The sequence below is a fragment of the Ochotona curzoniae genome, unplaced genomic scaffold (assembly GCF_017591425.1).
Source record: "Ochotona curzoniae isolate NIBS_2020 unplaced genomic scaffold, NIBS_Ocur_1.0 contig_4105, whole genome shotgun sequence".
Taxonomy (NCBI): domain Eukaryota; kingdom Metazoa; phylum Chordata; class Mammalia; order Lagomorpha; family Ochotonidae; genus Ochotona; species Ochotona curzoniae.
In genome coordinates, this window is record NW_024466129.1 from 218,447 (window position 1) to 232,742 (window position 14,296).

Consider the following 14,296-nt stretch of genomic DNA (forward strand, 5'->3'; position numbering starts at 1 on the left):
CCTGGCCCAGCGCCTGCCATTGGGGCCACTTAGGGGAGTGAACTAACAGATGCAAGATCTCTCTCTCTCTCTCTCTCTGGCTTTCAAATAAAAGCTGTTTTTGCTTATAAAAGACTTAAGATTTTGCTGAGGTACTTGCTAACTGTTTCCTAAAACTCTTGCCAATCTTAAGTTCTTTTCGCTGGGTATCTCTCCTAACCCTCCCCCCACCATAAATTATAGATAAGGAAGAAGAATTCTTTTCCTCCATATTTTTTGTGACATTTTTACAGCTTGATTGTCATTGATAAACTCAACAGTAACCTAATGCTTCCCTTACGTTTTAGATTTACAGAGAGAGGAGGAGAGACAGATCTTCTGTCTGCTGGTGCGCTCCCTCGGTTGGCACAACGGCTGGAGCTGAGCTGAGCGGAATCAGAGCCAGGAGCTTCTTCCTGGTTTCCCATGTGGGTTCAGGGACCCAAAGCCTTGGGCCATCCTCCACTGCTTTTCCAGGCCTTAAGTGCAGAGCTCGATCAGAAGTGAAGCAGCCAGGATTTAAACCGACCCCCATATGGGATCCTGGCGCTTTGCAAGGGAAGGATTAGCCAGTCTGAGCCATTGTGCGTGACCCAGCATAGTGATCTTTTCATTCAGCAATTCCATTTAGGAGCCCCGTACCCATAACCCACATGGGAGACCCGAAGGAGGATACTGACTTCAGATCATCTCAGCTCAGCTCTGTCCATTGTGACCACTTGAGATCAGCAGATGGATGATCTTGAAAATTTATTGTTTTAAAAAAAAAAAAAAATGAAGCTTTACAGGTCTTAAAAGATCACAGACGTCTCTAAAATGCTTGAGTCTGGTGTTTCCTTTATCTAAGTTTGAAGACAAACTTAGATTATACATTACATTATAATTTCAGATCATTGTTCCCACTGTATTTTCCCCTCTTCAAAACCTTCCCAGCATCTTCCTATGTCCATTTGTCAAAGACTCTACTCAGACTTACATGACTGCCTTAGGCCTCAGTCTACTTCAGTGGATTTTATGGTGTTAGCTCTGTGGAAAACAGAGGAGCTTGTGGGGGAATGATTCAGAAACCAAGGGTATGAAGTTTGCTAGGTTTTTGGAAACCAATGGCTGTCTTTCCAAGTCTAGGTTCTTCCCATATCCCATGAGTAGGATTTTTTTTTTTCTTTTGTAGGTAACACATAAGAAATTGTACTTTCATGATATAGCATGTGATATTTCTATACATGTATATAACTGGTTTTCTTTATGATGAAAACGTTATAAAGCCTTTCTTAAGGAGATATGCAACATCTTCCCTAAGTAACCACTGGCTCAGTCCAGCTAGAGAGAAATGTGCGCGTGACATACAAGCCTTCAGATGCTCAAGTCCCTTATGTAACATGGGATATCTGCATGTGACCTGTAAGCGTTCTCCTATATGCCTTAAGAGTTATGACATTATATCATACCTAATGTAACAAAACTGTCGCTGCTACACTATTTAAGGAACAATGGCAAAAAAGAATCTGCATCTTCAGTGCAGTTAGTCTTCCCCTCAATGTTTTTCCATGCTGTTTGATTGAATACCTGGATGTGGACAATGCATTTGGAGAGCCAGCTGTACAAGAGCAATATAGTTAATTTTCTGGCCTCTTTGGTACCATCAGGAGCCTTGGTGGTTTTAAATGTTTTCCCCTTATTATATCCTTTTCCTGAAATAGGAGCTGGTACATACACTACCTCTTCTCTGAGTACAAAATCGGCAACAACTTCGGATCCTCCTAACATTTGTAAAGTGAAACCCCAGCAATTGCAGACGAGCACCCTGCCCTCTGCAAGTCATTTTTCACAGCTGAGCTGTATGCCTTCCCTTATTGCCCAGCAGCAGCAGAGTCCACAAGTTTATGTGTCTCAATCTGCAGCAGGTAATACTTTTGTATTGAAAACAAAAGCATTTTTAAGAGCTTGTTTCTTGTTAGCTTTTTCAAGTTTTAAATATTTGTGGTGTTCTTTGCAACTAGAAATGTCTCACTTTGACAGGGATTCCAGCAGTTGTTCCTTACACTAAACAGGGACATAGTCTCTAATGTGTGGCAAGATAATTTATGCCTTTGACATATTTCCAATCAGATTGTAAAAGTTACAACATATATATCCCACTGCCAGTATGAGACAGGATATTTTTTTCCAACCCTTAGAAAGTACTGGTGTATTACTGTATTTATGTATTGTCTAGCTTTTCTATGGCTATATTAAATTTCAGCATATTCACTTACTGATATGTACTATAAAACTTAGTTTATATATACTGTCTTAAAGCTTCTGAGGTTTTCTGCTTATTTTTCCTAATGGCCAATAGCTCAAATACCAGCTTTCTATATGGACACAAGTCATTTATTCGGTACGCAACATGCACGATTGGCTCCACCATCCTTGGCTCAGCAACAAGGCTTCCAACCAGGTCTCTCTCAGGTAATTATCAAAGATTTCCACCCTGCATTTATTTCTTGGCCATTTTTATAGTTATAATAGTTACCTTGTACCATAACAAAATTTAACTTCAATCTACTGTTAGTTTACGATCTGCTTTTAGTAGGCTAACAGTGCACACAAAAGTCAGGGGTCGAAAAGAAATCTCACGTGTTTATTTGTTGGTTTTTGTTTGGAAAGTGTTCATGGTATTGATCATTCTTTGTGTCACATTTTTGTTTCTTCATGTTTTCAGATGTTCATATATAATACGTTTATATGGCTATATTTTTTCCATGTTATTGCAGCCAGCATCCGTTCAGCAGATTCCAATTCCTATTTATGCACCACTGCAAGGGCAGCATCAAGCCCAGCTGAGTTTGGGGGCTGGACCTGCTGTTACCCAGGCTCAGGAATTGTTTACTTCTTCGCTTCAACCATATAGGTAACTGCTTTCAAATTCTTGTCTGCAGTAGTGAGAACAGTGGGACCGTTCTGCTCCTTTCTTACCCCAGAAACTAGAATGCCTGTGTGATGGTATACACTAAGTGAATAAGCTTATTTATTAAATACCATGAATCTCCACCTAGAGTGGTTTGACCAGAACTGAAAGGAGTTTATTTCAGCTCGCAATTTGTAGATTACACACTTAGGCAGCCCCAAAGTCCGGCAGCTGATGCAGCCAGCCCATGGCCAGTGTGGAGACAGCAGGGAAGATAGCATGCACCAGGCAAACAATAGAGAACACGTAGGCTGCCCTGGAACTCAGAAAGCCGGACAAACCTCTGGTGAGTATAACCTCCTGTGTGCTCCCAAGGACAGACGTCCAGTTACCCAGAAACTCCCCGCTGTGGTGATAATGGTAACAGGTGTACTGTAAGCACAGATTTCACTCCAGCATGGTGTAAGTGATCTTTCTTGAATATTCCTTATAGTGGCTGTTTGGCCCTTATTTAAACATTAACTCATTAATTAGTCCTCATACAACCATTCAGTATATTATCCCCATATGAACAGTGAGGACAGTAAAACTGAAAGAGTTTGAGTGTTCTACCTAAAGTTACACAGTAAATAAACTCACAGAGCTTGATTTCAACCTCAAGTATTTGTGCTGTTCAACTTGCTAAGAGTGAGTAAGTGGGAGGAAAAACTGCATGGTGAAAGCAGTATATCATGACACAGGCATTATTCTTATAATAGTTTTGAATCATCAGAAAAAAAGTAGGACCGTTTAGGAATGTTGCAAAGATATTCATTTGCTTTGGGGAATATGTTTTCATTTTTTAGAAGTAATTCAGATAAAATTGAAGGTTGGTTTTATTCATTTGAAAGCGTGACAGAGAGATCTCCAGCCCTCTGTTTTATCCCCAGATGATGGCACTGTTGTGCTATAATGCTGGCCCCTGCATATGTTTATTTTTTTTTTCTGGCCTTAATCCAGAATTTATTTATTTATTGATTGCCCATTATTCCAAGAAATCCTCTACAAGTAGATGTAAAAGTATTTGCCTGAATTTTTAGTTGAAAGTAATCACATTTTTAATGTCAGTAATTCTTGAACATTGTGTTAAAACAAACAATTTAAATCTTGACAAACCATTGTCCTCTTGTATTTGTTGCTTCAAAGAAGCACTGTTGAAAAGTTTGCAACCATTTTACAACTCAAAAAACATAGTGCAGTGATAAGTTAGTATTGTCTTTGACAGGCCTACGAGGTAAAACAGCAATGTACTAACATTCTACATTTGTAATCCCCTTTTAAGAATTGCCTTGAAAGACACATGTTGAATAGATCTGTGCAACAGAAAATACAATATATGATATATTTTTTTGTGCCTGGTGACAGAGGTATTTCAGAATGCTGTTGGGAAATGTTAGCTCAGTGCAAAAAATCTTGGGATCACAAGGGACCTAAAGTTTGTAGAAAATGTTTACAGAGAAAATCTCCATCTGCTGGTTCATTCTCCAAAAAGCAAGCTAGAGTTGGGTCAAAATAAAAGCCAGGAGCTTCCTCCGTATCTCGTATGTGGCTTTAGGGGCCCAAGCACCTGGGCTCTGTCTTTTCCTGGTACATGAGCAGGGACCTGGGTCAAAGGGAGTAGCTGGGACATCTCTCCCCTTTCTCTCTAATTGTGCCTTTCAGACATTTAAGTAGACCTTTAAAAAAACAAGCAAGCAACCCTTTTGTGGTTAATCTAGTATGAGGTACTGCTCTGCCTGAGGCTCTTTAAATAAAGTACACCAGTTTCTCAGGAGGAATGAGCCTTTCTCAAGAACTTTCAATGTAGGACTTTGTCTTATAAACAAGTTGCTTTACACAGTCTGCGTTGTCTGCCTCTGCACTTCTGTGCCAACTTCACCTCATTGTCCGTTAGGGTTTCCAGACTCCAGATACAGTTAGCTTCTCACAGCAGCTTTCTCCCTTTAATGCCCTGCAGATCACAGCCAGCCTTCATGCAGAGCGGCCTGTCCCAGCCATCTGTGGTCCTTTCTGGTACTGCTATCCACAACTTTCCAGCTGTCCAGCACCAGGAACTTGCCAAGGCACAATCAGGTCTTGCCTTTCAACAGACTTCAAATACTCAGCCTATTCCTATACTGTATGAACATCAGCTAGGACAGGCATCAGGACTTGGCGGTTCCCAGCTGATTGATACTCATCTTCTCCAGGTAGGTCAAGGACGTGGTGTGATCATTGTATGCCTTTGCAGCAGGTTATTTTAAGGAAACTTTTTTTTCTTTGATTGATTGATTGATGGTTTTGTTTGTTTGTTTGTTTGTTTTTGGAAAGGCAGATATACAGAGAGAAGGAGAGACAGAGAGGATGATATTCCATCTAATGGTTCGCTCCCCAAGCGACCACAAAGGCTGGAGCTGAGCCAATCTGAAGCCAGGAGCTCTTCCAGGTCTCCCATGCAGGTGCAGGGTCCCAAGGCTTTGGGCCGTCCTCGACTGCTTTCCCAGGCCACAGGCAGGGAGCTGGATGGGAAGCAGGGCCACCGGCATTAGAACCGGCACCCATATGGTATCCCGGCGCGTTCAAGGCGAGGACTTTCTCTGCTATGCTATTGTGCTGAGCCCAAGGAAGCATTGTTAAAAACAAAATGCAAAAGATATTCCTTTTTAATCTGTACTATAATTGGCTAAAGATTAAATTTGTTTTTGTAATTTTTTTTCTAGGCTAGAGCAAATCTTACCCAGGCCTCAAATCTTTATTCTGGACAAGTACAACAGCCTGGTCAAACAAATTTTTATAACACTGCCCAGTCACCAAGTGCTCTCCAGCAGGTAAACTATGGCATGGTAAATTTCCTCAATTTTCTTTATTATTTTTATTACTTTCATTATTACTTGATAATTTAAAAAGATATTACTTGAAAATTTACAGAGATAGGAAGGTGGAGGAATGGTTTTCAAACTGTTCACTGAGCTCCTTAGAAATTCCATTGTGTCCACTAGAAGAAGGTGTTTCAGTCTCATGACAGTCACCTTCCTAACCCGCTTCTCGGTCATTTCTGGGTTTGGGGTGGTTTTTCCCCCTTTCCCTTTGTAAAAACTGATCTCTGTCTGCTAGGTAACAATGACATATATACAAGTTTCCAAACCATTGACCTAAATGTATGCTTCATAGTTCCATGTCAGTGTGATAGTTGGTTTTTCTGTTAATGTTACAAGTAAAGACTTTGAAAACCATCAGACAAGTTTTATGCTTAGGATTGTGTGTCAAAGTATGGCCGTGTCCCTGTCTGCCATGTCTTTAGTAAGCTCAACTCTGTGGAAGTTGGTGGAGAGATGTGGAAGAAAGGCAAATCACTAGCAGTCGGCCCAAGAATAACTGCTTTCGATTGCTATCTTATTATCTTGTGGTCAGTTGAATATGATGCCTATAAAGAACTGAAAGCCTCACTTTTCTCAAAACTCATTTTGACAAGATCTGAAACAACATATAAATACCAATTTGGGAACTTGTAACTAACTACTTTAGTGATGTGACTGTCTAGTTAAAAAGTTTATTGGTAACTGCTGTTGGTGAATTCTGAGATAGTCATAATTATTTCAGAGGAATAGCTTCTAACGTTAGCGTTCCCAGCTCCGATGCCGGCCTAGCAGTGGTATCACTTAATGGATCGTGTTCTTTGCAAAGAAACAATGGAAATAGTCACTAAGCGAAAGATTTGCATGTAGGTGCATTAGATTGGTAGATTATATTGAAAGCTTTACTCCAAAAAGTATTGAAAAGTTACGTACAATTAAGAGGGATATTTATACTATTGATTGTCGGAAAGTGCTACAGCTTCTGTGTTCTTGTTTTCTAGGTTACGGTCCCTTTACCAGCATCTCAGCTTTCCTTGCCTAACTTTGGGTCTACAGGGCAGCCCCTGATTGCTTTGCCTCAGACTCTTCAGCCCCCATTACAGCATACCACTCCGCAGGCACAGGCTCAGAGCCTGAGCCGGCCTGCACAAGTAAGCCAGCCTTTCAGAGGATTAATCCCCGCTGGAACTCAGCATAGCATGATCGCAACGGCAGGAAAGGTGAGTGAAGAGAATAGCTTGAAGACGGTTGTTCAGACATTTGTGTTGTAGTTTCTGAGACTAAATGCATTAGTTTTTGCCCGATCACTAAGAATTTATAAATTTTGTGAATGAATTGGCTGTATAAAGTCTAACATACTTATTTAGTGTAAGTCCTTTGTTGCTGGTAATCCATGATTATCCAGGCATTCCAATAGAACATTTGGTTTTGTTTAGTTTCCTTTCCTAGATTAGGCTTTCATGCACAAGACCCTAGGAAATTGAGCACAGCACTTAGCTTACAGTACTAAAGAAATGTTAAGTTCATTTTATGCTTTTTCTCAGATGTCTGAAATGGAACTGAAAGCCTTTGGAAGTGGCATTGATATTAAGCCAGGCACACCTCCAATCGGTGGCAGAAGCACAACACCAACATCTAGTCCCTTCCGGTAAAATGGACATTTCAATTTGTCAGTGAAATTTCAGAATAGTTGATCGCCATTCATATGCCAGATAATTTGTCATTATTCCTCTTTTAAGCGCAGTTAGTAAAATATTCCGGTAGCTTTGTCTAAATTAAGTTTTTAGTTTTCTAAGACTTGGCATCTGTCATACTTTCTTTTTAAGCTAGTGTTCTGTTTGATTTCTGCCGCTGCACTGTGTCTGTAACCGCATTTGGTAACTCACACCAATACATTTGTATTAGCAGACAAGCATTGTCTCTCAAAATTTCACAGCGTTTCCTTTAGAAGTACTGTACTGACCAGTCACGGCTTCTTTCCAAGGGCTACTTCCACAAGTCCCAACAACCAGTCCGGCAAAATGAACAGCATTGTCTATCAGAAGCAGTTCCAATCCGCCCCTACCACTGTGCGAATGACACAGCCGTTCCCTACACAGTTTGCACCCCAGGTGGGCAAATATAAGTGAGAATGAATACTTATTGTTTGCTAATGTTTTCATCTGATTAAGTCTCTGGTTTTATGGTTTGGGCATACGATTAAGTAAAATTAATGAAAGGATTTGTTTTGATGATGAGCTTACAGTATTGCAATATGTTCTTTGTAATTTATAGCTAGACAGAGGTAGTAATTGTTTGGTTAGGATTCCCCACACAGCTCTAATCATTTACGTCCTGGTTTTTGTTTTTATCTTTGAAGAAATTGACTTTTCAGCGAAGGGTCCCAGTGCTTGAACTTTTCTAGGTTTGTGGGGGGTGCTTTTTGTTTTTGTTTTTAATCAATGTGAAATTGAAGTAAAATTTCCAAAAAGTTGTTTTGTTATCCATATGAAAAATGTGTTCATTTTTCTTTATTTTGGTTGATCTTAGTGAAAAATTAAACTTGATAAGAAATCTCACAAAGTAGAATTGTTTCCTGAGAAGACACATTTGTAAAATTAGTATTAATTTTAATTTGCAGATTGTATTTGGTCAATGTGCCTTTTCTGCAGTTGTACCATTTTAAAAGATAGCACATTTAATAGCCATTCCATTCCCCTTGAGAATTTGCAGCTGACATGCTAAAACTACTAATGTGCAGTAGCACACTTTAGCTAATTTTGCTGATAATCTAAACATGCCTGTTCGTTATGGGTCCCTGTTAACGGCATGGCATAGTCCAGAAACTTCCTTTTATTGGCAGGATGGGCACAGATTTACTCTGAAATAAGCCAACCTGTTCTAGTTGGCGGTATTTTTTTTTTTAACAGTTCAATGTTGTATGTTTTGTTTTTTTCACTCAGATACTCTCTCAGCCTAACCTGGTCCCTCCATTGGTAAGAGCCCCACATACTAACACCTTCCCAGCGCCTGTTCAGAGGCCACCAATGGCACTGGCCAGTCAGATGCCTCCTCCGCTGACCACAGGCCTCATGAGCCATGCTCGTTTGCCACATGTAGCCAGGGGTCCTTGTGGATCACTATCTGGAGTCAGAGGTAATCAGGCCCAGGCTGCGTTGAAGGCTGAACAAGACATGAAGGTTAGTACAGTGTTCCAGAGCCAACGGAGCGAGAGTGTGTCTCGGAGCTATGCTTTGAAGTGCCCTGGACCCATAACCACAGCCAGGCATCCACGGTCTTACAAGACTTTAGCAAGCTAACTACTTTGATTTATTCCCTTTTTAATTTCCCTTTTTTGGTGGTTGATGCTTGTGTTTTGTTTTGGTTCTTTTTTTTTTTTCCCCCTCTCTTCCCCCAGCCTTTTTCTCCCTGCTTCCCCCCACCCTTTTTTTTCCCCCACGTATAGTGAGGAAATAAATTAGCATTTTAAACTTTGTGGCCAAGTGAGTGGCTTATAAAACATGTACCTTAGGAAAATCTGAGTTTCTAGACTGTTTTTGGAATAGTGTAAAAAAAAAAAAAAACTAGTGAATTCTTATGGGTTTCCCAATTTCCATTCTTTTTTTAGTTCTGTTTTCATTTTGTTTTTTTTCCCCTCCCCTCCTATCCCACCTCCCATCCCGTACCTGGATTGATATACCAATCACAGTTAAGTGTAAACCATGGATTTTCAGAAATAGTACAGATATAATACATATCTTGGGTTTTTTCTTCCCTTGTGATTTATACAGTTTTTTATTTTTTTAATTGCCACATGAGATGGCCATATTCCATAATGGATTGTGCAGTTGTAGATGAACTCGGAAAAGCACTTTGGGATCCTTCGGGATGGGCACCGATACACGTGAGGTCTGCTAGTGGAGAAGAGTGCCTTTTAGGAGTCTGTGTGGGGATGGCTGTCACAGCATAATCCTTCCCTGTCTGCCTGATTGCTACCACGTGATCAGATATGATGAGAACAAAGAAATTAGAAACGCATCCATGATAATCCCATTAGAGAATCAGTAGTTGATAAAATGAGGCTTCTTTCTGGATTGACATCCCTTGTATCTCTTATGCTGAGTGATCAAATTTAAGCAACCCTGAAGCAGACTGTGGTGCTGCCTTCTTTTATCAGGGCTGTTTGCCTAGGAGTTCCATCTAATCATTACTACTTAAAATATTAGTATGTCTAAAAGCCTTGGCTTCTAGTTCTGCTCCTGACTCTTTGCAACTTGATTTCCAAGCATTCTTGTGTTGGAAATACATTCGAAGTTGAATAATTTAATGAGGTTGGTTAGGATTCAGACTTCTTGGAAATTGCTTCATATCTTTCAGTTGTACAGGTTGCCAGTAGAACATGACAGATTTTTTTTGTTCATTTTTGCTTTTTAACATGTAAAAAGTGTAGATATTTAAGTTTTAGTTGTGCAGTATGGTGGTACAATTTACACATTGACGTAAGTATATTCTTTGGGACACATAGTCAATAAAATTAAGAAGTTATTTTGCCAGCTCAGAATGTGGTAGGAGCTATCAGAACTTAGTGATCAAGTGAAGTCGTAGTTACTAATTTCTGATGCTCTTCCCCTGCAGAAGAGAGCTGTGGGAAGAGGACTCAGCCACAAGACATTTGGTCCTAGGTGTTGGTAATGCCACAATATAAGTGCTTCCTTTTCATTTTATTCTAGACCACATATTGATAACTAGCTTTTTTTTTTAAGTGTTACCTGTATGTTTTCAGATTTGCCAGCAGCCTCCCTAGATAAAAGTCGATAGCAATAAGATTATGCCAGAAAATATTTTTTTTAAGAGGGCAGACTTTGACTAGGTGGTGGGAGGCGGTCCTGTTGTTTCAGTGTTAAAAATGATCACATGGGAAATTTTCACAGATAGGAAGAAATTACTCATTATAAGCTCGCAAATCAATGAGGTACCTTTGGCTTGGGCCAAACCAACATGGGGCAGACTGGTTTTGTGATTGGTTTAAGAGTTTGAACTGAGATTGATTTGACTTTGGTAACGCTGCAGTGTTTTCAGTTGTTGTTTCTCATTTTTTAAGGCAAAGCAAAGAGCAGAGGTTCTTCAGTCCACGCAGCGGTTCTTCTCTGAACAGCAACAGAACAAACAGATAGGAGGCAAAGCCCAGAAAGTGGACAGTGATTCAAGCAAACCTGCTGAAACACTGGCTGACCCTCCTGGGGTCTGTCAGGAAAAAATAGAGGAGAAGCCATCCCCTGCACCCACCATAGCCTCTAAGCCTGTTAGAACTGGACCAATCAAACCTCAGGCCATCAAAACAGAAGAAACAAAATCTTAAAGGCTGTGGGTTATTGCAGGGATTGGGGAGGGTGGGGGGGAACAGGGAGAATGAAGTCTGATGATGGCTGTGACATGATCCTGTCTAGAGTCTGTTGATGCACAAGGGACAGAGGAGCGGTTCACACAGCTCCTGCACCCATAGGAACGAGGCTTTGCAAGCTTTCATCTTCCGTGTGACCTGTGCTTGGTTGATGACCATGCAGCTTCGGTCAGATTTATAGACAAATATTTGCACAAGTTTCTCAAGTGCATACAATCTAGACCTAAAAGTCCTTAATGGTCAGGCAAAACTACAGAATTAAGAGGAAAATAGCACTGCAGAGGAACAGCTCGGCCTGAACAATATGGTGGTCCCGGCTGAAACGTGAAATGTGGCTTCTTTGCTCCCTTATATTTGGATGTGATTATGGCATCAATAGGCTTGCAGGCAGAGAACTGAAGATGACTGGTGCTGGGTAGAGGAGCCTTATTTTTTTATTATGGCAGCTTTGCTATTTTTGTAACGTGATTGAGTTGAATACAATCAAAGTACAGTGGTAACTGATCTCCCCTTCTTCCTGGATGAGTGAGCAAGTGATTTAAAATTGATATCGGCATCCTTGAAGCTGCCAAATGAACCATGTTTGGCGACTGCTTCTGATTCAAGTGGTGCTGTGTGTTGTTGCTTGTGATCCAAAGCTTTCAAATACTATTTTGGCATCTCCTTTTTTTCCATGGAGCTCTCAACATTCAAATGTGTAAAATACAAGTTAGGTTGGATCTTGCTTGCCTCCTCTCCATCATCTTCTTATGAATCAGATTTTTTCCCCCCATTTTGTAACGGTTTTGGTTTTCTTTTTTAGTTTTTTGTTTGTTTGTTTCCTTTTTAGCCCACATTCATGAAAAACAGTGAGTACCTAGAACTGTGCCACTAATAAAAGGAAATCTCGGCAAAGATGGTGCATTTCTTTACTGAGCTGTGTCATACCATTCTTTGGGCCCTCTGCTGGAAAAGTGAATCAAGTCTCAACGCCTTTGAATTGTTCCCTCTAGTAGTATAGCTGTAGGACAGTACTGTACCACGCCCCTGTGAATGTAAGATAACTTGGACTTGCTTTATGACACGTAGTAGTGACCGTGCTCTATCAGAACTCTTTCATGATGCTACTCTAGAGTGTGTGCTTTCCAGATGACGACTGAGAAACTGATTAAAAACAATGGTGCCAGGTACCACAACCGTAACTTTGTTGTTTTGGGGTGTTTTGTTTTTGTTAATGGAGTGTTATTTTGTTCAGATGACTGCAGAACCTGGAAAAGCTGTTGCTGCTATTGATACATAACATACTGCTATTACTGATTTTTTTATATAAATATATATATATACATATATATAATTGAATTTTTGGAAACTAGCTGTGATGTCAACTTTGAGAAAAGTATCCAAGTTTACCATGTTGAGTTGGCATTGTACAGAAATTAACAGCCATATTGGTCTAGAAATGTTAAACTTAATTTTTTTCCATTTGTACAGGGGTAACGCACTGTATTAAATATGTAAGGTCTTATCTACATGGGTTTGATTACAGAACTAATAAAGTATTCTCTAAATAATGAATCTTGAATTTCTGATCTATTCCTGAAATCCAGAACCAGGTCTGTCACGTGCACCAAACCAGTGATCCTGCATTATGCGGTGGGAGAAAATGATCATTCTAAGTCTTGATTTTGGGTTTTCAAGAATTTAAATTTGGAGGATAGTAGTCATGGCTGTCGTTGTCTGGGTCACCACAATATACTCTTCAGTGGAAACAGTTTGTTATAGATAAAGAAGGATGTCTTGGGTCTGATGCCGTAGCCTAGCAGCTGAATTCCTTGCCTTGCACCTACCAGGATCCCATATGGCCATGAGTTCTAGTCCCAGCCAGCCCCTCTTCCCATCCAGCTCCCTGCCTGTGTGGCCTAGGAAAGCACTCGAGGATGACCCTGCACCCATGTGGAAAGCTGGAATAGGCCCCTGACTTCTGGCTCTGGGTTGGCTCAGCTCCAGCCTTTGCGGCCGCTTGGGAAGTAAATCCGCAGACAAAAGATCTCTCTGTCTCTCCTCCTCTCTATATATCTGACTTTCCAATAAAAATCTTTTAAAAAAAAAAAAAAAGCATCTTGTGGAACTTGCAGAGAGCACATGTAAAAAGCTATTTTCCTCTGGGCAGAAATTGCAGTATAGAAGGTAGAGCTCAGGGCCCGGCACGATGGCGCAGTGGTTAAAGGTCCTCGCCTTGCACGCCCGGGATCCCATATGGGCGCCGGTTCTAATCCCAGCAGCCCCGCTTCCCTTCCAGCTCCCTGCCTGTGGCCCGGGAAAGCAGTCGAGGACGGCCCAAAGCTTTGGGAACCTGCACCCGCGTGGGAGACCCGGAAGAGGCTCCTGGCTTCGGATCCGCATAGTATCGGCCCGTTGCGCTCACTTGGGGAGTGAATCATCGGACGGAAGATCTTCCTCTCTGTCTCTCCTCTCTGTATATCCGCCTTTCCAATAAAAAAATAATAAAAATAAATCTTTAAAAAAATTTTTAAAAAGAAGGTAGAGTTCAGTATTTGCGTTGTTGTTTGTCATGTTTTTGTCACCTCATTTGTTTATCATTTCTTATAGTCTGAAGTCCAAGGTGCGGCAGCTGCTTTTCCTAGAACCCCATTTCCAGGGCAGGTGGCCTCCCCAGCTTTGTGCAAGCTCTTCACTTGCTCACGGATGAGGTGTATGTTGTGGTTCAGGGTTACTAATTAACCTTGTGTGAATTCGAGCTTTTCAGTTTAAACTTTTTCTCAGAATATCACCTAAACTGGAATATGGCCTAAAATGGGAGGGAAAACTTTATGAAGAATATGTGTTTCCCCATACTTAGATCATGCAAATCTTTTTTTTTTTTTTCCCAATTAACTCAATACCATTTAATGAGTTTAGAAACACATCAGTGACCAAGACAGGGGAAGCAAGATTTAAAAGCACATTATCATGTACATATACACATATATGTAGTATGACTTTGTATGACAGTTGAGTTGCCGTTGTCCAGTGGAGAGCAGCCTGGGGCAGGTGGAAGCAACTTGAGAGCATGCAAGCATCTGAGCGGAGACATGGCAACTCAGCGCAAAGGCCCGAGACAAGCAAGTCAGACTCGCACACGGCTGAGCCGCCTGG

At 40.8% G+C, this 14,296-nt stretch overlaps 1 protein-coding gene across 6 annotated transcripts in view; it reads left to right on the forward strand.

The window, feature by feature from the left end:
- Positions 1 to 12,711, forward strand: part of PRRC2C (proline rich coiled-coil 2C) — a 76,814-nt gene extending 64,103 nt beyond the window's left edge. For 3 of the 6 annotated variants that reach the window (XM_040984247.1, XM_040984249.1, XM_040984250.1), the window contains exons 26-34: positions 1,719 to 1,922; positions 2,357 to 2,469; positions 2,775 to 2,911; positions 4,905 to 5,136; positions 5,647 to 5,754; positions 6,783 to 7,001; positions 7,326 to 7,429; positions 7,766 to 7,892; positions 10,862 to 12,711. In XM_040984247.1, the coding sequence (XP_040840181.1) occupies positions 1,719 to 1,922; positions 2,357 to 2,469; positions 2,775 to 2,911; positions 4,905 to 5,136; positions 5,647 to 5,754; positions 6,783 to 7,001; positions 7,326 to 7,429; positions 7,766 to 7,892; positions 10,862 to 11,119 (1,502 nt within the window). In that variant the 3' untranslated portion in view covers positions 11,120 to 12,711. Of the gene's footprint in view, positions 1 to 1,718; positions 1,923 to 2,356; positions 2,470 to 2,774; positions 2,912 to 4,904; positions 5,137 to 5,646; positions 5,770 to 6,782; positions 7,002 to 7,325; positions 7,430 to 7,765; positions 7,893 to 8,723; positions 8,961 to 10,395; positions 10,449 to 10,861 lie in introns of all 6 variants that reach the window. The other 3 variants (XM_040984251.1, XM_040984245.1, XM_040984246.1) reach the window with 3 other exon arrangements.
- The last annotated feature ends 1,585 nt before the right edge of the window (positions 12,712 to 14,296 follow it).